Source organism: Drosophila ficusphila, unplaced genomic scaffold (genome assembly GCF_018152265.1).
Source record: "Drosophila ficusphila isolate 14025-0441.05 unplaced genomic scaffold, ASM1815226v1 contig_791, whole genome shotgun sequence".
NCBI lineage: Eukaryota > Metazoa > Arthropoda > Insecta > Diptera > Drosophilidae > Drosophila > Drosophila ficusphila.
In genome coordinates this window covers 8,850,031-8,872,907 of record NW_025064737.1, presented here as the reverse complement: position 1 = coordinate 8,872,907, position 22,877 = coordinate 8,850,031, and the positions used below count along the sequence as shown (strand labels likewise).

Here is a 22,877-nt window from a genome sequence, read left to right as displayed (position 1 = left end):
ACTGTATCTTCTACACCTTTGCTTGTTTTTGTCGATTTTGCGCAAAAGCAATTTGAGCATAAATCTTCCCAACGACAAACTCGCCGCCTCACACACATAGGAACACTCACACAAAGCCAAACGCACACACACACCACAGCAACTTTTGCAATGGACGCGGCAGGAATCGGAATCGGAATCGGAATAGGAATCAGTAAGGGGTGTAGCACTCGGGATGTGGAATGCAGAATGCAGGATGTAGGATGTGGGCGACTGCAACTTCGAAATTAACTGTTAGTTTCACACGTTCTAGCAGTGAGGACCTGCAAAAAAAAAAAAAAATAATAAAAACAAGAAGGGAAGGCAAAAAGAAAGGAATTGTTGCTCTTAACTTTCACTTTTTCCCGGGCAGACGGTGGAAAAGAAAGAAAAAGCTGCCAGGGAGCAGCTGCTGTGACCCCAAAAGGCCGAACCTTACAAAAAAAAAAAAATACTAAAGTAAACCCGAATTCGACACCGCGCCGAATGACTCCATCTCCCTTCCACGTTCACCCATCTCTCTCGCACACTTTTGGACCATAAGTTTGTCGTTTAGTTGGGGGCAAATAAAAATAAAAACTTCAAGTGCCAATTATATGTGAAATTCCGACACTTTTCGCTTGTTTACTTTTATGCGCCCTTAATGAAGTTTCTGCTGCACCACCTGACCTTTCTCTCCTTTCTCGGGCTCATATGTGTATGTGTGTGCGTGTGAGTGGGTGGGTGGGCGTGTTTTGGGGCGTGTAATGCGAATCGAGAAAGTGCTGGGCGATGCCGGAAGTCGGGCTAATTAATTAACTAAAGGTGGCTATGCGAAATTTGACTAAGCGAAGACGTAGCAAATGACATTTCTGAATGGGTTTCTTCAAAAATAATAATATGTATGGGGAAATCTGATAGTTGTTTGAAGAGTAAATAAGTGATCCAAAAGGTCATTGGTAGTCATATGCAGATATGTACATATCTAATAACGCTATTAAAAATGTAATTAAGGGGAACCATAAAATGAAAAATTCAATTTAATTTCAAATTTAATAAAAAATATGTTAAACTTTGAAGGATAACTTTTATTAAAACATTTCTAACTTTTCTATTAAGTAATTCACTTAATATTTTCACCATTTTTTAGCAAATCTTGTATTTTATTCTCATTTCACAATGATTTAAAATCCCACAACTTGAACCCCACCAAAAAGACATTTATTGTGGGGCATAAAATACACCCCTAACTGATTGTAAAAAATGCAATTAAAAACGCATTCAACGCGATTTTCTCAACAGATATCGGAGAAGAAAGAGACCGCCTTTGAAGCAGAGTCGCAAACGAGTGGGCGTGTCGGATCAGAAAGGCGCACTCTCGTGCAATTAAAAGATACTCAGATACACAAATGGCGATGCAGCCGCCGTCTGATTTGTATCTTAAAGCTTAAAGCCCCCATCCATTGGCAACCGCCACCCAAAAAGCATAAACAATCCGAATCTTATCGGGGTGGCAGCCATTTTCCCGACTTCGGAATCGTTATTTAGATTTGACACTTGGCGCTGATTTTTATTGGAGCGTTTTTGGGTGAGTGGCGGAAATGTTGCACATTTCCGTTCCACAAGCAGCGCCATAACTTCCATCGATAATTATCGGCGAGGCGATGAGGTGACGTCAGAGTTCTCAAAGCGAACTTGTGAATTGTGCGTTTTTAGTTTTTGTCTAATGAGCTCTGAAATCGGGAATATATTGCTGGACAAAGATGTTCTCCACAGATATGAAACAGCTTGACATCGTGCCACTTATTTATTTATTCGATGCTCGAGTCTGTTGTCTCTGGATTTTTGCCGGACTGAAACCGAGTCGAAATCCCCCATTGAACAGCTTCATCTTCGTAGTCACGCTCCACTCGCATCTTAAACAAAATGCCTTCGCTTGTGCTTCGCATTTGAACTGTTAAAATTTCGTCTGCGTATCCGCATCTGTATTTCTGTTCGTATCTGTATCTGTATCTCTCAATCCCCATCGATGCGTTCCGCCAGCTGTCGCTGACTTGTATCTGTATTTCTATCTGTATCTGGCCGTCTATGAAGATGAAACTGGAAATGGAAATAGAACTTGAAACGGAGCCAAAATAGAGTCGTTGATTATTTTAATGATGACGCCGAGGTTAAAGCACGATGGGAAGGCGTTCCACACTCACACACCAGTATATACATACATACATACATAAATATATATATGTATATATAAATACCCCTAGATGGTTCGGGTATACTTATATGTAAATATGGAAATGGCGTGTCGCGTTCACATATATTTTTCGTCTTTTTTTTGGGAAGAAAGGGGTACGTCGGCGTTCACATAGCTCATTAATTGAGCTATTAAGATAAACCCACATCAAATTCAGCGTTCAGCTTCAACGCGCCATGGGTTTTGAACTCTAGACGGGACTTGGGGCACTGGGTCAGTCAGCCAACTCGGTTTCGGTGTGCCAATGATGGCATTATTATACAATTCACATGCTGAATAGAGGCAATAAACAGTCGAATGTATTCATTCATACACAAATTGGCCTTTAATTGCCATGACATGCCGGCCCAAAAGTGACGCTCAAACTTGAACATGAAAGGGAAAACGCCAATCAGTTTGGAATTATAAACAGTGGAACTTTTATAAACGTTTTTTAATCAATTTGGTGAAACAGAAAGTGTATCTTTCAAAGAATAAATTAGAAATATATTTTACTAAGAAATAAAATAAAGAATTAGAATTGCATAAATAAAATAAATCATATTCGCATTGTTCGATTTGATAAACAAAAGATTAGCTTAATAACACAAATCAGGTTTTAGAACACTTACTTCTAAATTGGTAAACATGTTTAGCTTTTATTTAATTCCTCTTCAAATTAAATACTAAACAAATTTCTCTTTTGTTTTAAATGTTTCTATTGTCTTTCTGTTTCTTTCATATTATGTGTAGAATTTCAGTTTTTATGTAATCAATACAACAATAAGGTTCATCGGCTTTCGTCACAAGTCGGCGAACCCTTCGTTGGCCTCCGTTTTCCCCCAAAAGAAGAGCTCTCCCTGCTAAATTGCAAGCGCAACGGGCCCAGTCGTAACTCAAAACTGGGAAGATGCCACAAAACCGGCGATCGGCGATCGGAGTCGCTGGTCAGTGGCCCTGAGTCGCGGATTCGCGGAGACCTGCTACCTGTTGCACCAACAGCTACCGCGAGCTGCATGCAATGAATTATTTTAATGACGAGAGAGAAGCCCCTGCCTCCTCCTGCCTTCATCCCTCGATCCTGGGACATGCGTAAGATACGCCGCCATATCCACATGCCCCGTCCATCCAGTTGAGGTTGAGGTGGAACCAGTTTGGCCCTCCGTTCCACTTCTCAGATCATCAGACGGCCATTGAGAGCTGCGCTTGCACGCCAAAATTACCGAAATAAAAAGAAAGAAGGAAAAAACCACATAAGATGTTACCAAAAGTGTGCGTTGGTCTTAAGCCCGTTCGTTAAGCGGATTTTATCGGCGATCTGTCTGAAATTTCACCGAAGCGGCCCTTTCCTTTCCTTTTCGGCCACAATTACGCGGCACTGCAATTTGGAAGGCTGTACGCGCCACGAACTCAAATCAAAGCGATCTAAATCACTGCGATCCCCAATTCCTCGTGCGAAGAACTCCACTTGGCACATCATTTTTTTTCGGCAAGAAAATCTCAATTACCAGCGCCTAGCTGGAAATGCAGATTTCGATTCAACTCCCCTTTTCTCCACCGAAAAGCAATTAAATTCTGATTGCCTTGTGAGCTGGGAAAACGGGGAAAAATTGAAAATTCGGCTCCTGGCTGCGACAGTCATAAGATACTGGCCAAGTTGGGGGTGCACACCCTAAACGTGTATCTCAAAATTTGATAACCACACGGGCGACGGCAACGGCAGCTGCAGTTGCAAGTTGCAAGTTGCAGGTTGCAGATACTTGGATTGCGTTCGTGTTTGTGCTGGCAATTGCAACTCAATTGCGCATTTGCCACCGCAAGCATCAATATGTGGCATAGGCGTAGTCCCCAGAATGGGAAAATGGTAAGAAGGGGCGAGGGGAGAGGGGAGTGGCATAATCACGTCTGAGCACTGAGATCCAAGGATGCCACGCCTCCCCGTCCCCAGAGTCTCGTACTCCCTGCGGCCAATTTAATTGACAGATTTAGTGGTGCTCGATTGGCAGTGCGGAAAATTAGTTTTCCGTCTCGCAGTCAAGCTGAGTCGCATTTAATTGTTTTATAGACACTCGAATCCGGAAGGCCATGTATTCTCTCTCTCTCTATATATATAAATGTTATATGCGGTATATCTGGCAGATGTCGATAGGTGGGTGTGGGTGCGTGTGTGTGTGTGTGCGTACATCATATAAGCAAGGTGGAACACGCCCCTGAGAAACACGCACGAAAATAGATTTAATTAAATTGCGAATAAAATGCGTGGCACGGGGAATGGGACACATGTGTGCCGCCAAGCCATCCAATTAATCGATGGCCAATCGATTTCTCCTCTTTTGGTAACTCGGTAACTTTCCCCTCGCCAAAAGGGTTTCTTCTTCCGTGTCCTTTGGGCTCGTTTCTCGGAAAAATAAGGGCAATTAATTTCCGGTTGGGCCTGAGAAGTTATAAATGGCAGCCGAGAGTTTTATTGCCACTACGATTCCCCGTAATCTAAATACTGTATCTTGGAGATACTATTCCCATTCGAATTCCAGCTTATCGCACTCGAAGACAGCTCCCCAATTTCTGGTAAAATCAAATCCAGATAGCACGTGACGGTGACAAAAACAAAACATAAATTAGAAGGAGTGCGATAAGGCCGAGCGACAAAATCGAATTAAATATAAGTAGTATCTATGTGTAGCATGTATCCGCATCTGTGTGTATAAATAGTTATAATAGGAGCATAGATCACACGATGTGCCGCATGCAACATGGAGTCGCCCGCCGTCACCTGGAGATTTATGGCCGCTTGCAACGCTCCGAATTCAGGGGTGAGTCCACTCCCCCAAGCGAGCGAGCGAGATGGGTGATACTCGGCTAGAAAGAGACGGGCATAGATATCGCTCCGTTTCGGTTCAAAGTTCGCTGCAAATGGGAAACACGTAAACTGTCAAAACTTTAAATCCCTGAGGAATTTAAGTTAAAAAATATAACACGTACTGGGGACCCAAGCGCAGCTGTGCTACCCAAAAAAAAAAAAAAAAGAAATACAAAAAAAAAAAAAAAAAGAAAACAGAACAAGACGAAGTCGACATGGAACCTTGAAAATGTATCTTCGGAACGGCCGAAGGAAAACCATGGAAGGCCCCATGGAAAACCAACTGGAACAGAATAAATATTCTGAAAAAAGATTTCCTAGACCCACAACCCCTCCCCATCCCCATCCTCTTCGTCCATTTGAGTTCCACCTCCGTTTCTGACTCGTTTAAATTATCTACGAGAAATTTCGCGCCTTGCCATACAAAGTTTTATTGTGCCACCGCCAACCTGCCACCCTGCCACACCGCCTGCCACACCGCCTGCCACCCCGCCGCACATACCAGCATTTAAATTATGTACTTAGAAATACACAAAAATTTTCCAAAAGTCTACAAAAGAAAATGGCACAGCACAGCAGGACGCAGATGAAGAAGAAGAGGCTAAGAAGCGAGCCAGCAAAATGAATTTCGCACTTTTTCGCATAATAAATTCCGAAACTTGGCCAGCACTGCAAAAAAAATCTAAGCTGGAGAGGAAAAAGAGGAAAAATCGGAGGGCGGGATGAAACAAAAAAAAAAAAAAGAAGAATCGAGGCAAAGCAAAGTTTCGTAAAAAGTTTATTTTTGCATATACCAAAGGGCTTTTTTGGGTGGAAGTTACGATAAAATAGTCGCTCGCCGAGTGACAAATACCATTTAAAATTGCCGAGCAAAGCTCACGTACTCCTCAAGTCGGATCTGCCCCTCCTCGTGGCAACTCCTAAATAAAATGAAACTTTTGCTAAACCTCAGCGTGATGTATTCCAGCCAAAGGAGCTGGCAGCCAAGGGAGCACGACTGCCGGGGATTTAAGTTAATCAGCAAACAGGTTTAGAGCTAAATAAATTTATTTATGCCTTTTACGCCGCTTGTTTGGTTGCGAATGGAGCAGAGTGTACTTGAAATTTGCTTTGGAATTCTTAGAACAGCATCTTCGTTTAATTGAAATTCCAATAGCAGCTTAAATAAATAATCTTTGCGAAAAATAATCCTTTTCTGAAATAAAGCCACAGCAAAAAGATTAAAAGCTGTTCAAGAAAACTCTTTATTTTGGAACCCATTTATTTAAGCCTTTGTTGATTTAAAAATACAATTCCGACAAATTGCCATAAACTGACGCATTGCAAATCTTGTGACCTGTCCACTGGCCAATTTTCTCGCACATTAAATGGGTCTTTATAATTCTTGCAAGGCATTTAAAACATATAGCCACATTAAGCAAATTTATCTGCATATGCGAGCCCATAAAGACGATAATTTCTTTGTTTGCATCCTGGCCATTTTATTTCCATATCATTTTTATTGTCTATAAAATTTCTTCGCCATTTATTTCCACCACCCACACAATTGCACTCGCTCCGCAATAACCCTGTATGTGTGTGTGTGTATCTGTGTGAGTAAAAGATAAATGCGTTTTCACTTTATGACTTTCGTGTCGGCATAAATTTGTTAATACCTTTAGGCCAAATTTATAACATAATAAATGCTCATAATATTTAAGTTAACATTGTGTTCGGGCGGCCGAGAGAGAAGGACCGGGTCTCCAAAATGCGAAAGTTAACCTGGATGGGGAGGCGGTGGGCCAGGGGATTCGATAAAATCAGACGTCGTCTGGCCATGGACTCTGCCATACTATATAGTACTTCTTCGATGGCCGAGAGACAGCTGCAGCAGTGCATTTGCACACACTGAATTGAGTTATTGCACTGGAAGGCAAATTAAACTTCATAAATATTTAAAATCAGAGATTAAACACGGCATTGTGCTGCCCTGTTGATGCGACTGCCTTTCCAACCTGCCCCTTCAACCTGCCCCTCTGGCCCCAATCTCGACTCTCAGGTTGCCAATTAAACGGGCATTATCTGGCATAACTGCAATTTAAGTAGCAACATTCGCCATCTCCCCAGTTGCCGAAGTGCTCGCACGTTTCTCCTTTTCATTTTAATGTGGCTCTGGTTGCAATGACAGCCTCTCTGCAACATCGCCGGTTGCAGCGGCAAACGATCAATTTAAAGTAACGATCCCGCCGCAAAAACAGAAACAGAAACACACAAAAACAAAAACCACAAACTGCTAACTGCTAACTGCAAACTGGCAAATGGCGGTACTCGTAAAAATGAAATGTATTTTTTCTGCTGCCGTTGCTCCGGAGATCTCCTTCCCGTTTTCCTCACTTTTCCTCGCCGCTTCCAAAAGCAATTCCGGCCTACGTTCAAACCGCTTGACGATCGCTGCCAAGGAGGAGAATTTATATTTACGACTTGGCCAAACCACGGCGAACAGCAAACAAATGTTGAGCAGCTTGTTGCAATTTTTCAATTTAATTTGCCCGCTGAAAGGCCAAATATAAATACCCAAACTCTTTGTCAATTATCTGTGCAGGAAAATGTGGGATTAAATGAACATGTTATAAACCAATCAAGAGTCAACACAATGTTAAATGCTAAGACATGGAGCTTAAAATGCATTTTATAATTAATTTTAACATTTCCAAAAGACAGAAGAAACGCGTTTTATACACAACCAATAATTCAGTTGCAATAATTTAAATTGTATTAATATTTAGTCATGTTGTGAGATAAAAAATATAAACAGGATCTTTTTTCAGTTGTTTATCATTTAATAAAAAATAATTACTCAAACCTTTGTCAATGCTTTTCGGTTTATTTTATTCCAAACCTTTAAGACCGGATATTACTTGCTAAATATAAATTTAAACTGTTTGCTACTTTTATGATAAGTAGTGGTAATATCCGGTCTAATTCAAATGGGAAAAATACCCTTCAAAATATCTAAATTTGATTATTAACCAAACTTTCCCTCCTTTATCCTTCAGGTACAAATGGTCTGCGAAGACGTGGCCGACAGACGTACACCCGCTACCAGACGCTCGAGCTGGAGAAGGAGTTCCACACGAATCACTATCTGACCCGCAGACGGAGAATCGAAATGGCGCACGCGCTCTGTTTGACGGAGCGGCAGATCAAGATCTGGTTCCAGAACCGGCGGATGAAGCTGAAGAAGGAGATCCAGGCAATCAAGGAGCTGAACGAGCAGGAGAAGCAGGCGCAGGCCCAAAAGGCGGCGGCGGCAGCGGCTGCGGCGGCGGCGGTCCAAGGTGGCCACTTGGACCAGTAGACCCACGAAACCCTGGGATCCCTCAGATCCTTCGGGTCCTTCGGATCGGAAAACTAGGCGGAATGGCGCAGAGACAGATACAAAGCAACTATATTGTAACAAATGAACTATTTACTTAAATGAATAATATTTAAATATTTTGATGGTACTTGTGCGAATACGAAACTTAACCTAAATCGAACCTAATGGAATTATTTCAAGCGTTTGAACCAGCAACCGAAAATACGTAAATGAAACAAAACTACAAACTAATTAACTAGGCTAAGTAAATGAAAGTAGTGGAAAGAGCGCAGATTATAAACCTACTTAGACGTAAACAAGGAAAACAAACAATTTAATTTAGTTCAAAACGAAAAAAGAAATTTCAAGATTCGCAAGCGTAAGGTTTATGTTTATGTTTATGTTTACCACACGTAGAATGATCCCTCGAAATTAAAACCTCTGTCCTGCCCCCTTTGTTGCTTACTGCTATGTTTAAATTAATTTTCGCGGAAAATACTCAAAAATTAAATGAAAAAAAAGAAACCTATACCAATACGATGATGTTGAGCGCGAGCAAAATTCTGTTGATATGAATTTTTGGTAAAATCCAGTTCTAAACCAATTTAAGATACGTAACAAAGGAAACGAAAAACAAAAGAAAACTATTAAACTTTAACTTTAATATAAATAGAATTTGTTAGCCAAGTAAACATATTACGAAACGAAAACAAGGAAAAAAAAAAACGTTTTTGGGAGGATCGAATATTTGAATGTGTATAGTTTGTGCTTATTAAATAAAATAATGCAATTTTAGTTAACTCTGTTTATTTGTAAACGAATTTGTTTAGTTCTCGCCCAAACGACTAGAGTGAAGCTGTTTCTTTAAGTAATGTGTAGTATGTTTACCTTTTAAATTAAATTAATGCCTAATTTTATTATTATTATGTTTAGTTTAATGACAAGCGTTTATGAGATTATCCGACAGAAGTGGCGATTGGAGATGAGAAGTGCGACAAACCGTTTGCCCCGGCAAACGCAAATAAATTATTGGTTTTGAAAAAATCTGAAAAAAAAACAATGAGAAAACGAATTCGATGTTGTGTTATTATTATTTTAGTTCTGCCATTGCGATTTTGCGTTTCTGTTTTCTCCCAGTGTAATTAGAGCCTGAGTTGTTTGAGAGTTCGTGGGTTGCCCGCTTGCATGCGAAATTGCTTTTGATCTCGTTCCGTTAATTGATCGTAAGTTGTACGCTCTATAGAGATACGTATACCCATACCGATAACAAATAACGAATACGATACCGATACCGATACCGATAGCGATAACGATACCATATATAGTTTAGTGGATCCAAACGAGCTGTGCTCGATTCAAGCCACAAGGCGTTGTGTGTCCTTCATCCTTCAGTTGAGTTTCCGAACTTATCCCAGTTGGGGGCCATCCGGAACGATGCCCTGCACAAAATGTATACGTAACTAGAGCCTAAGATTCGATTATAGATATACATATTTATATATATAAATCTTGATATATATTTATGTATTTATGTATGGAGATCGAGTATGGATGGACGAACAATAAGAGAGTAATTTATCTGCGGAACGGAGGCAGATGCAAATACGTAAATAAGAATAAGTTAAATGTTATAGATTTTAAACGCAACGGCAGATGCTAACGCAATTGCGAACCGAAATACGTTACTGTATACTGTATACATACACTGAACGAAACGGGGACGCGTAAGTGGTGAAGGAGGGTATCGATGGATCGATTCGGGGAACTCCCCGCCACCGCAAACCAAGAATAGACGCTAAAATACAATACTTAAAGATTTAAATGTGGATTATCGTAGCAACAGATATACGTAAATAGAGTCCGAATCGGAAGAGGAGGAGTCTTGCATATAGTACTGCATCCTACCACTTACCTACTACTTACTTACGTAATACCAGTGCATTCGTAGTAATAATTATCGCTACATACGTGTACATTGCTAGTGGCTTTTACTTTCAAGTTAAAACTCTCCGACGAGCGAGCTGTCTATCCAGATCGAGATTATTACTTTCCTAACTACGTATTTCCATCAGATCAGACCTACAGATACTTTGCAGCTACATTTTCTACTCGTACGTACTTTCCCCTACCCGCGATCAACGATTGGACCCGCAAGCTCCGTTTATACTTAATCTATGTAACTCTAATTTAAAGCCATTCTATGTTAGCTCCGTAAGTTGTAAATTATCAATATAAACTATACGTAAAAGGAACAAAACACAAAACAAAACAGCAACCAGTGAGAATGTGGAAAATGAAACAAATAAATTAAACGAAACGATTTAAACAATTTATGAATGGCCTTTGGATTTTTGTTGGCAAGTGGATTACGGGGTTTTAAGCTACGAGGAAAAACTTTTGAATTTGTGAATTTGCAGAAAAATAGGTATGTGATTCATTGCAACTCAATGTTCAGCAGAAGTTAAAAAAGGTCTTCAAAGCGGAGTTCGTCAATATCATGCACAAACTCAATGAGCGGGGGATGAGGAAATATTTTTTAAATTTGGCGCCAAAATAGTGTTGTATAACGGACCAAACTCGTCCATGCTAGCTTTGGTTCCGACCGCTGGTTCGAAAGACTAGTTCCTGTTTTGGTTTTGGTGCCCGCCCTTCCAGTAAAAATGTTCTTATAAGTGTTAAGAACAAATATTAGGTTGTGAATCTCGAATCGAATCCCTATTTGGCGAAAAGACCGCAACTTACAAGTCAAATGGTTGATTGTTTTGTTTTTATACATGTATGCTTACATTTACATGCTGTAAACATAAGTTCTGCAATGATCTTCCTAGGTTCTTAACCACACGTTTAAACTTAGCAAAGACTACAACCATTTGGCGCCAAATTTTTGAATTTTGTCACAAAACATGATTATAATAATTTTAAATCTATTCTATTTAGACATAATAAAGACATTCAAAATAAAATTTAATCTAAAAAGACTTTGCTCAGTATTTCTTAAATATTTACCACAATTTTTGTTTAAACAACAAAATTGTCGTTTATCAAACATAAGTTAACAAAACAATCTTAAAAACTTAAAACTTGTAAAAACATTTTAGATTATATTAACTTATGTAGTTACTCTGACTATTCACTTGCTCACAACTGTGAAGCCGGAGGCATTAGACTCTTCGCCATACATTTGTTGTGGATCAGGTGCTCTTAAAACGTGTTTGGCGATTGTTATTATAAGATCAAGCTTGAATATTCCTCGGATCAGTTCCCTTTGTGAGCTCGCTCTGAGTTGTTCTAAGCCCGGCGGCACGTGCTTCCCCCTTGAAATTTATCAGTACGCACTTAATTTAATACTGAGTACTTATGTGAGTGTCTTGTGCTCTCCAGTGCATTAATGGTGCCTAAGAAACATTAAGTTTAACCCAGTGAACATGCGATTTAAAACGTTTTTATCAAACCTCCTGTTCCTCTGCGTGGTCTCATTGAGGCTCAGAACGAGTGAGTAAAGTTCAAAATGATAATATAAGTCGGACGAAAATAAACATTTTCCGTACATATATGAGAACGTATGCTGAGCACACCAACAAGTACAAAAGGTTTTTACCAAAGCCCGAGCTTCTCTCGGATCTCAGAGAGTGGATTTCAAACAAGATTCGAGCCGGTTCATCTTGAAGTCGCGCGTTGCATTCCCATCAGTCCATCAGTCATCTTTGTTTATCTCTGATTTTCAGTTTGCTTAGTATAAACAAGAGAGCACACTGATTCTGAATCCGGAGTGAGTGTACGAGGAAATAAACAAAAATAAAAACAAGGGCTTTTACCTAACGTGCCGGTAGATTTTACAGTTGACTGAGTATATAATTTTGAATAAATGTTAATAAAAAAGTGAACTTTTCAGAAGAAAGCAAACCTTTGAGGTTTGTAATTTATTTTAAATTCATGTATTTATATATATAATGTTATAGATCGCTTTCTATATTTCAATAGAACTTATACATATTTAAATTTTTAATTATCCAGTTTACATAGTTAGAAAACCTTATCTAAGTTTCTGTACTTAAAGTCTAGTTCGTTAACTTGTTTTGAAAGTCAGTTGTTAGGCAAGAATCATCAGTGAGTGCAGCGATTTTAATGTTTTCAATTTGTGCAACTCTTATCATATATGTAAAGTTGTCCACTTGTAAAAGCAAATAATTTATAGATGTTTCTATTCAGTTTTTGGGGATTGCAACTTATCCGAGTTTGAGTGCGACAATGGGAATTGCATTTCGCGGTTCGACGTCTGCAATGGCGAGAGGAACTGCCCCGATGGATCGGATGAGACGGCGCTGACTTGCATTTCCCAGCGGAAGTTTTGCTCCAAGCCGTACTTCCAGTGCACCTATGGAGCATGTGTGATCGGGACAGCGGGATGCAATGGAGTCCCCGAGTGTGCCGATGGCTCCGACGAAACCAGGTTGAGATGCGGAAACGAGGACGATGTCCGCCAGCACGAACGCCGTCTTCAGGGGAATTGCCAGTGAGTAATTCAATAAGCAAACATTGCAACGAAAATTCTGAAAAAATATAACATTGCCAAGCATGTTAAGAGCGACTTAATAAACACGAATTCAATATATACAATATATATATATATATATGTATATTCATTTAGTACAATTCGAAATTAAATGGAACGATCGGCAAAATGCGTACGAATTATCTGCTCAATTTGTTAAGGATCCATTTGCCTAACGGTAAACTTCAGTGTAAAAAAACATTTTAAAGAAGTGACAAAGTTTATTATTTAAATACATATCTTATAGCTAAGAATGTGTTTGGTAAGCCATTAACGTATTCAAAAATTCAATATTTAACGATTTTCTTTAAATATTTTTAGAGACAACGAATTCAAGTGCCCCTCGGGAATCTGCCTGGATAAAGGCAACTTCCTGTGCGACGGCAAGGACGACTGTGCGGATGGCACGGGATTCGACGAGTCGGTGGAGCTGTGTGGCCACATGGAGTGTCCGGCATACTCCTTCAGGTGCGGCACAGGTGGCTGCATCTCGGGATCGCTGTCGTGCGACGGCAAGAACGACTGCTTCGATGGCTCCGACGAGGCTCCCCTGCTGTGCAACACCACCAAGAAGGTAACGACTCCCGTGCCAGTGGAGACTCCGCTAGAACATCAGGGCTGCCCCCTGCCCATTGGCGATGAGAGACCCATCTTGACGGGCAATGGCAACCGCATCCTTAACGGTCCCATCACCCGGGGAACTGTGCGCTTCTCCTGCAAACAGGGCTTTGTCCTCGAGGGTGAGGAGTCAAGTTATTGCGCCAAGAACAAGTGGAGCACGAACACGATTCCGAAATGCGTGAGTGAGTATTTCAGTATCAGCTTCCTGGGAATCCTTTTTCATACTCTATTTTCCGTAGAATACTGCACCTCTGCTGGCGAGTTCGAAGGCTACTCCACCAAGGCACTGTGCACCCACAACGGTCAGGAGGTGGACTGCAGGAAGCCATTCCATCCTCCAGGAACCGAGGTGAAATTCGTCTGTGCCACAGGATTCAAGACCCGCAGCCGTCTGCCGGATATGAAGTGCATGAAGGGCGGCTATTGGAACAGGGTACGCCAGCGGTGCGAGCAGGACTGTGGCCAGATAGCCACGCCCATAAAGAGCTTCTCGGCCAATGGTTACACCATTAACAACACGGTGGTTCCCTGGCACGTCGGACTGTAAGTCTACCTACATACTTTCCACTTACCTTCTGGATTTGTAAATGTTATTTGATTGGTTTTAAGGTACGTTTGGCACAACGAGAAGGACTACCACTTCCAGTGCGGAGGATCCTTGGTTACTCCCGATCTTGTGATAACCGCCGCCCATTGCGTTTACGACGAGGGCACCCGACTGCCCTACAGCTACGACACTTTCCGGGTGATCGCAGCCAAGTTCTACCGCAACTACGGAGACATCACGCCGGATGACAAGCGACGGGATGTGAGGCTCATCGAAATAGACCCGTAAGTATGGAGACAATATAGAGATAGCAACTAGTTTTTAAGAATTGATGTACTTATAATTAATTTATTCAAGAATTGAGTCGAGAGTGATTTAGTTTTGAATAATTAAAATCGTTTCCGGGAAATATTTTTCAACCAAGTTATACATCAATTGCAATTTACAGTGTTATTAAAGGAAGAAAATCTCTCTTAGATAACTTTTAAATGTGAAACTTTCACCAGAATCACCATAGCTTAGTTTCCGTTTCAATTATACCCAATTAAATCATGCATAATGCATAAAGTAAATAAGAAATTGATCTCCCACAGTGGCTACAAAGGCAGGACGGAGAACTATTACCGCGATCTGGCGCTGCTCACCCTCGACGAGCCCTTCGAGCTGAGCCACGTGATCCGTCCCATTTGCGTGGACTTCTATGAATATGCGGATAAGGAGGCAGTAACGAATGGAACGCAGGGAAAGTTCGCCGGCTGGAGCATCGAGAATAAGCACGAGTTGCAGTTTGTGCCGGCGCTTTCCAAATCGCACGCGGAGTGCCGGAAAAATCTGGCAGACATTCAGGCCGACAAGTTCTGCATCTTCACCCAGGGAAAATCGTTGGCCTGCCAGGGCGACAGTGGTGGTGGATTCACCTCCGCCGACCTGCCGATCAACGTCCGGAACACCGATCGCCACTTTCTCTTGGGGGTGATCAGCAATGCTCCCAATGCGGATCAGTGCGCCCACAGCCTCACTGTGATGTCCAACATCCAATGGTTCCAGGACCTCATCCAGAAGGCGATCCATAGAAGCGAAGATACCAGGGCATGAGTTTCCAGAATAGTTAAGCTCAATGTGATTAGAATAGATTTAAGTGCAGAGTTCCGCCGGCCATAATTGTTTGATTACGGAAACATTAAATATCGAATTAAATTGATCCCAAGAAGGGCAGATTTTGTAAGCGATGTAACTTTCCTTATTAGTAATTTAAAACATGATTTGACCACATCACGCTTACAGTTTTAAGAGTGTTTGTAATGAGCTTAAATTTAAAATACACTTTATGAATATATTAGATGAGTACATTTATTTAATTTGATGAGTAATGAGTCCATACATTATTGAAGACATATTGGTTATAGTTTACGATTAGTGTCAAAGCAATTCGCTTTAAAAATTGTATTAATTTTTTTTCAAGAACGTTAGACAATTTCCAGCCTTAATTTTTAGTCTTGGCCGATTCCCGTATATTGAATTTGGGAACTCTGTCTTTTCTGGCTAGTATTTTGTTTGAGTTATCCTCGATATTAATGGCGCCGATGATCAGGTTGACCCGTCGTTCAATAACGCCAATGAAAAGCTTCACATTGTGGACCGTCAAGAAGGTCTTAGTGCTCAGAACATTTAGAATGGGGGCATCATCACAGGCCAGTTGTCTTTAAATAATTTTCAGTTAGCTATAAGTATAATAAAATTTTAGAGATTCGCACCTGAATATATCCTCGATGCCCTTAAGAAGCTGTTCCAGTCTAATAATAAGAGTCCGCTTCTTTTCTCTGGTTTCCTCAGCCAGTTGCTCAATTCTCTCCTTTTCAGCATTCAGATAATCCAGAGCTTCTGTCTTTAGCTTTAACTCCTTTTCGGTTTGCTCTGATTTTTGACGTTCTGTGGAGAGTTTTATGTTATGATTTCGATTGATATACCTTTAATGAAACCAAATAAATCGGTGAAATTTGTTTACCCACCTATTTCATCCTGGAGTTCCTGCGTGGAATCATTCAGGACCTCCACCTCGTGACTCAATTCGTTCACATAGTTAAAGAGGGCAAAGTTCTCGTCCTCCTGCCGCTTGAATTGAGCCACCAGTCGATCGGCATCCTCCTCGCCGTAGAGCAACTTGATCTTCTCGATGATGTCCTTGTATTCGAGGAGCTGCCGCTCGTAGTTCTCCTTCTGGCTCTGCTTCTTGTCCAGCTCCCGCTGCTCCAGTTCAGGATTCAATCTCTTCTGACCCTTAATGTCGAAGAACTTCTGCAACTTGGCATCGTGCTCCAGTCGTCGTTGCATTTCCCGCATCTCTTGGATGTGCATCACCTTGTCGTTCTCATTGCGATCCTTCAGCACCGACAACTTGTTGCACAGCTCTTCCCGCTGATCAAAGGCCAGGGTGGACTGATCGATTAGGTCCATGATGAACTTCTTGCCCTCGTTGAACTGGGTGACCATCGACTGCCACATGTCATTGAAGTTTGCCCTGGATTGGCGGCCATAGAGGTCGGAAATTGAATTGAGTACTTCACATCGGTATTAGGATTTGTTAAAAATAATCCACAACTGAATAAAAGAACTCAACCAAAGCAATAATCATAATAATACAATCACAATATACATTATGATAATTGCTTTCAATTGTTTTCATGTAAGAAATCATAATATAAATAACAATTGGTGACCCAAATTTTTTTCTTTTAGACTACTTTTTACCTATCCTGCAGCATGTGATTAATGGCATCCCTCATCTTGCTGTTCTCTGTCAGAACATCACTACATTTTTTGTTAACCACATCCAAGCGATTCTCCAACTTGACCACGCTTTTCTGGACCTTGCAAATGGTGTCCTTGTAGCAGTTATCTGGCACCTCATTGCGTCTTAAGGCATCGATTTCCTTCTCCATTTTCCGGATGTGTCCTTCCAGCTCCCAAAGATTGGTCCGTTCATTTTGGAGTACTCTTTGGAGGTCGGCCTGATGCCCTTGCAATGTTCCCAGGTGCTTCTCCCTCTGCAAAAGTGGCAATCAACTTAATAAAATAGTTAATAGATTCAAATAGCAACCTACATTGGTATTCTTTCGGGCATGAGTTCCGCCCTCGAGGGTCTTGATCTCCTCCTTTAGCTTCTGGTGTTCCACTTGCAGTACGTTAATCATGTGGTTCTGCTTCTTCAAACGCTTTGCCTTCTCCTCGAGAAGACCCCGAAGATCCAGTTGGAGACCCCGATGTTGCCGCTGAAGTCTTAGCAGCTCTGCAGTGGCCAATTGGTCAAGTTCACTTAAGTCAGCCATGGTTCTCAGTTAACTTATTAAGATGTGAATACGGAGTTTGCAAATCTTATGATTCGCAATTGATTTTGAAAGTAAACAGCGTTGCTGATGGCAGGTTGCTTGGTAACGGATTCGTTATACTGAGTTGAGGTATTTCCGACGAAAGTCATTGCTTGTACTTCGAATCGTTGAATTTTTGTAAAACTCAAACAAAAAAAATATATTTATAAACTTATTAAAAAATTGCAATGTTCTTTAAATTTGAAGACTTGTTAACATGCTCCAGATGTTTTGTTCTACATATGTGAGCCCCTAAAAGTTTTTTGTATGGCAAAAGCTTAACGGTTTAAATCGATTTTTTCAATTCTATCGATATTTTCTAAACGAAACCACCGTGTAGATAAGCAAAAATAATGACTAATGTGATGAGTCAACAGCCGGCTAATTTCAGTTGCAGGTGCAAACAAATTCTGTAAACATGTCGCGAAATTACTGTGGCTACAACCCGCCTCCTCCCAATTTCAAAACCTTTTTTCCGGACGAATACAAAGATCGTCTGCAGCGTCTCCCGAACTTTGGGAAAATGCGAAGATCTTGGGAAGTCCACAAGCGACCGACACTTATAATGCTCCATGTGTTTGCCGATGATTTTGGAGCTCTGCGGAAGTGGATGCACATGGCTTATCAACTGGCAGCTCCAGAGGATTTGGGCCAACATATGGATTTCTACGCGGACGATTTGTGGCAGTCATATATCTTCAATGAGGAGGATTTCACCTTTTTTCGTAGTGACGAAGGTTGCACCGTGGAATCAGCTCCTCTGATTTATGCAGTTAATGCCAAGGGTAAGGTGTTCTTTTTTGGCGATTTTAGTGGCCCGAAATCGCCCGATTTGGAAAGTCTTAGGGATTTTTGCGAGCAGTTGATAAAGGGAAAGTTAGAGGAACCCAAGACGAGAGAAACCAAGGTGGAGGATATCAACTTGGCTAACTGGAACGAAATTATATACTCTTCCGATGAAGATATAGCCCTGTGCTTCTACAACTCCCTCCAGAATGGAACGGATATCAATAAAAACCTTATGACAAATCTGGAACGACTGGCCGATAAACTAAAACAGGAATCGGTGCATCTGTACAAGATGGACTTAAATGGAGTTGATGCACCCAAAAAGTTCGCCGTCGAGTCTACACCCGCCTTTTTTGTCCTGCAAGGAGCCCAAAAATATAATCCACTACGATGCAAATATGAACTTGGCACACTAACAATGCTGAGATTTGTAGCAGAAAACACCACTGAGGAGCTGAATTATTATAATCGTCGAGGTCATCGCAAACTTCATGCGGAATTGTTGGTCCACATAAAGGATTACTTCGATTTAAACAAAAAAAATCATGGGTTTTTTTTGTGATTGTTTCAGCAACTTTGAATTATACTTTTAAATATTGGTGCTCTGAAAAAATCGAGTCAAAACAACAATTAATAGTTTCGCTGTGATAACTAACGTGTTACTATCAAAACTAACTTATGGGAGAATATAATTTTTTTATTTAACTTCAAATTTTACCGCCCAAAATACTATCGATAAATGCAGGGATGATTTTTTAGCCCAAGAATTATAAATCTGGGAAATGTTGAAATTGCAAAAGAAAACGGAAGATATCAAATTTGCTATTTTCTTGGACCACAGAAAATTAATAAACGAGGAATATGGCGAATGTAAACTCAAGTCTGCGCTCTTCCAGTTTAAAGTTAAGAAAACACACCAAGAAGATGAGGAAAAGCATTCAAAGAAACGGAAGAGAAAAGCCGGCAAAGGAGACCAGTCGTCACTAAAAGATATTCAGTTGGTAAATGATTACCTGGAGCTTCTGGGCAAGCCCCTTGAAACGGAGGTGACTCCACCAATAGCCAGGCACTGGGAGGATGCCTATAGCGTGCCCCAACTCCATGGAGCCAACGAAAGCGGGCGGATGCAGAGGTTCCAGGGTCAAGATGAACTACGCAGCGTATACTTAATTCCCGATCGATGCCGGTTCTTCAACCACAATGTGGACAATCTGCCAGCTCTGTTGCACCAACTTCTGCCCGCCTACGATCTCATCGTATTGGATCCTCCGTGGAGGAATAAGTACATCCGCCGACTAAAACGCGCCAAACAGGAGCTGGGCTATTCCATGCTGACCAACGACCAACTGTCGCACATTCCGCTCTCCAGGCTCACCCATCCGCGATCCTTGGTGGTTATCTGGTGCACCAATTCAGTGCAGCATCAGGTGGCCCTGGAGCAGCAGCTACTGCCCAGCTGGAACCTCCGACTGGTCCACAAGCTCCGATGGTACAAACTCAGTACGGATCACCAACTGATTGCCGCTCCACTGGCAGATCTCACACAGAAACAGCCTTACGAGATTCTTTACATAGCCTGTCGCTTGGATGCTCGTGAAGATTACGGGAAGGATATCCAGAAGACCGAGCTTCTTCTCAGCGTGCCCAGCATTGTGCACTCCCACAAGCCACCCCTACTGTCGTGGCTTAAAGATCACGTGGAGCTGGACAAAGATCAAGAGGATCCGAATTGCCTGGAGCTGTTCGCCCGATACCTCCAGCCACATTTCACTTCCATTGGATTAGAGGTGCTTAAATTAATGGACGAAAGGCTCTATGAAGTGGATATAAAAGAAACCTAATATCAATGTATTAAATATGTTCATTTGAATAATAAGTTGAAGTTATTCATGATGTTGATGTTGTTAAAGCAAAAATTAAATGAATTAATAAAACAAACTGAATTCGACCAAATAAAAAATATAAAACATGTAATTTGTAAATGGTATAAATTGTAAATAAAAACTCAACATTTTTTGAAAAGATAAAATTAACTCACATAGTTTATTTTCTAAACATATCATTTTCACAGTAAGATAGTAAGAAAAACAAAGTAGTTATGAGTTTTAACAATTTTATTTGTGTACTGTTAATGAGAGCAAATGCAGCAGAATTTGTGTGTAGGAGGCCCTCGGATGCATTTCCTCCTTCCAGAGAAGCCAACATCCCCTGGACCCAAACTAAATGTTATACATTTGGGGTGGCGTGTGTGGGATTTTGTGTTTTTTGTTTTCGTTTGTGTGTTAAATTAAGTATTAGAGGATAGTAAGCATTATTAATACACGTGGTTAATCGCAGGCTACTACTCCTGACCCTGGGCCATGGCAGCCGGGTTGGTCGGCTCGTTGCCGCCGCGCTTCTTGGAACCCGAGACGATATCGTCGATGCGCAGCAGCAGGATGGCCGTCTCCACGGCGGTCTTGTAGGTCTGCAGCTTCACGGCCAACGGCTCCCAGATGTTCTTCACGTTCATGTCAACGATCTCGCCGGACTCGCCGTCGATTCCCCAGGCGCAAACGCTATCGCCGGTGTGGGAAGCGTGTTTGGCACGCAGCGCGGTCAGGGCACGGATCGTGTTGGCGCCGCAGTTCTGGGCCAGCGTGCGCGGGATGATCTCCAGGGCGTGGGCCACCGCGGTGTAGGGTCCCTTGACCTGCTTGCGCGTCAGCAGCTGGGAGGCGGCCATCTCCACGGCGCCACCACCGGCCACCAGACGCGGCTCCAACACCAAGTTGCGGGCCACGTGAAGAGCGTCCTGCAGGTTGCGCTCCGTCTCGTTCAGGATGTCCTTGCTGGCGCCACGCAGCAGGATGGTGCAGGCCTTTGGCTCCTTGCACTCAGTCACAAAAGTGAAGTACTCATCGCCGATCTTCTTAATCTCGAACAGGCCAGCTCCCGTGCCCACATCCTTCTCGGTCAGCTCCTCAGTGCGGTTAACAATGGTGGCACCGCATGCGCGGGCAATACGCAGATTGTCGGTCTTGCGCAGCCGGCGGATGGCAGTGATGCCAGCCTTCAGCAGATAGTGCTGGGCCAGATCGGAAACACCCTTCTCGGTAAAGACCAGATCCGGCTTTACGGCGATGATGTCGGCGCAAATGCGCTGCACAAACTCCTCCTCGATTTGCAGCATGCGGGTGAAGTCCTGCTCCCCGATGATCTCAACGTTGGTCTGGCTCTCGCCCTTCTTGTACTCCAGCGAGCAGTCGAGCAACACGATACGGGGATTCTCGATGCGGCGACGCATCTTGGCGTGCGTCACGTCCTTATTGATCATCACACCCTTAAGAACGCACGACTCCTCGATGGCACCGCCGGGAATCTTCTCCACCTTGGCGTAGCTAGAAAATTAATACATTTAATTACAAAAACCTCAACCAAAATTAATTTAAAAAGTGCTTCAGAAATCTGTTAAGCCCGTTTACATGTAGGGCTATTGGAACCCCTGGTCTTACCGCTTGATGTCCACTTCCAGACGTCCGTTCTCGCTAAGCGTAACTGTCTCCACGGCATCAAGGGCGATCTTGACAGCCAGGTCCGACCATTTGCCGATGAACTTGGTGCCGACGCAAGCCTTCACCACTTCGGCCATCTTGGCTTTGTCCTTAACGTCCAGCTGGACGCTCAATTGCGACTGCAGGTGACCGACAATGTCTTCAAGGGCCTCGCGGTAAGCGCGGATGATCACGGTGGGGTGGATCTGCTGCTGGAGGAAGGGCTCGGCAGCGGCCAGCATCTCGCCGGCCAGGACAATGACCGACGTGGTACCGTCGCCCACCTCCTCGTCCTGTGTGCGGGCGATCTCAATCATGCTCTTGGCCGCCGGATGCTGCACAGTGATCTCACGCAGAATGGCGTTACCGTCGTTGGTCATCACGATGCCGCCCATGGGGTCCATCAGCATCTTCAGCATGGCCTGAGGCCCCAGACAGGTGCGTATCACATCGGCGATGGCCTGAAAAATGGGTTTCAGTCAGCAGATGGCCTAGAAAATGATGGACAACCTATTCCCAAATCCCAGACATGTGAGTCATACCTTTCCGGCTTGGATGTTCTCCAACTGCACTTTGCGGCCCGATTCTCTCTTTGTGTTTTGACCTGCCGGCAAATAATTCGATTGCAATTGGGTTCCCTGAGGTGTAAATTTCATACTCACTCAACACGAGTATTGGCTGCTGTCCACCGAACATGTTTCTGGCTACTTAATTTATTTCTCCGTGAAAACAATTGAACTCGTGCTGGCGCTGCCGCTTTTTCAAAAGAGAATGAGTGAGGTTAGACCCTCCGATGACACACTGTTCGAGAAGGTTCGATAAAGAACTACTCCAAGCGACTTTGTTGCTATTTTTGGTCCTTGCTGCTGATAATTTATAACAATCTATCACCCTCTTTTTGTTAATTTCCTTAATATTTTAAAAGTTTAATTCAAATTCTTCACAATTCAAAGCAGCAGCTCTTTAAAGTATCGATATGTAGAAACAGTATGTTCACACTTAATGGATTTTTTAATCGATTTCAAGAAGTTGTTACCTAGAAG

The 22,877-nt window shown here is 42.3% G+C and overlaps 6 protein-coding genes across 10 annotated transcripts in view; 4 read left to right on the top strand and 2 right to left on the bottom strand.

Annotated features, from left to right (window-relative positions):
* Positions 1-10,760, top strand: part of LOC108087003 (homeotic protein ultrabithorax) — an 84,685-nt gene extending 73,925 nt beyond the window's left edge. For all 5 annotated transcript variants that reach the window (XM_017184144.2, XM_017184143.2, XM_017184141.2 and 2 more), the window contains one exon: positions 8,126-10,760. In XM_017184144.2, the coding sequence (XP_017039633.1) occupies positions 8,126-8,427 (302 nt within the window). In that variant the 3' untranslated portion in view covers positions 8,428-10,760. The remainder of the gene's footprint in view (positions 1-8,125) is intronic.
* Positions 10,761-11,665: 905 nt separating this feature from the next.
* LOC108087001 (modular serine protease) lies at positions 11,666-15,488 on the top strand. The gene is made up of 6 exons (XM_017184138.2): positions 11,666-11,919; positions 12,637-12,940; positions 13,301-13,782; positions 13,840-14,143; positions 14,210-14,431; positions 14,741-15,488. The coding sequence occupies exons 1-6, from the start codon at positions 11,853-11,855 to the stop codon at positions 15,240-15,242; spliced, it is 1,881 nt and encodes a 626-aa protein (XP_017039627.1). The 5' UTR covers positions 11,666-11,852; the 3' UTR covers positions 15,243-15,488.
* Positions 15,467-17,710, bottom strand: LOC108087002 (coiled-coil domain-containing protein 63). The gene is made up of 5 exons (XM_017184139.2): positions 17,249-17,710; positions 16,896-17,191; positions 16,157-16,665; positions 15,902-16,076; positions 15,467-15,847 (listed from the first exon to the last, which is right to left on the bottom strand). Exons 1-5 carry the CDS (start codon positions 17,471-17,473, stop codon positions 15,631-15,633), a joined length of 1,422 nt encoding a protein of 473 aa, XP_017039628.1. The 5' UTR covers positions 17,474-17,710; the 3' UTR covers positions 15,467-15,630.
* Positions 17,711-17,893: 183 nt separating this feature from the next.
* LOC108087026 lies at positions 17,894-18,868 on the top strand. Its single transcript, XM_017184194.2, has one exon. The coding sequence runs from the start codon at positions 17,931-17,933 to the stop codon at positions 18,861-18,863; it is 933 nt and encodes a 310-aa protein (XP_017039683.1). The 5' UTR covers positions 17,894-17,930; the 3' UTR covers positions 18,864-18,868.
* Positions 18,869-18,934: 66 nt separating this feature from the next.
* LOC108087025 (N(6)-adenine-specific methyltransferase METTL4) lies at positions 18,935-20,278 on the top strand. The gene has a single exon (XM_017184193.2). It carries the CDS (start codon positions 19,084-19,086, stop codon positions 20,140-20,142), a length of 1,059 nt encoding a protein of 352 aa, XP_017039682.1. The 5' UTR covers positions 18,935-19,083; the 3' UTR covers positions 20,143-20,278.
* Positions 20,279-20,397: 119 nt separating this feature from the next.
* On the bottom strand, positions 20,398-22,801 carry LOC108087024 (T-complex protein 1 subunit gamma). Its single transcript, XM_017184192.1, has 4 exons — positions 22,497-22,801; positions 22,377-22,438; positions 21,796-22,295; positions 20,398-21,681 (listed from the first exon to the last, which is right to left on the bottom strand). The coding sequence occupies exons 1-4, from the start codon at positions 22,528-22,530 to the stop codon at positions 20,643-20,645; spliced, it is 1,635 nt and encodes a 544-aa protein (XP_017039681.1). The 5' UTR covers positions 22,531-22,801; the 3' UTR covers positions 20,398-20,642.
* Positions 22,802-22,877: the final 76 nt, after the last annotated feature.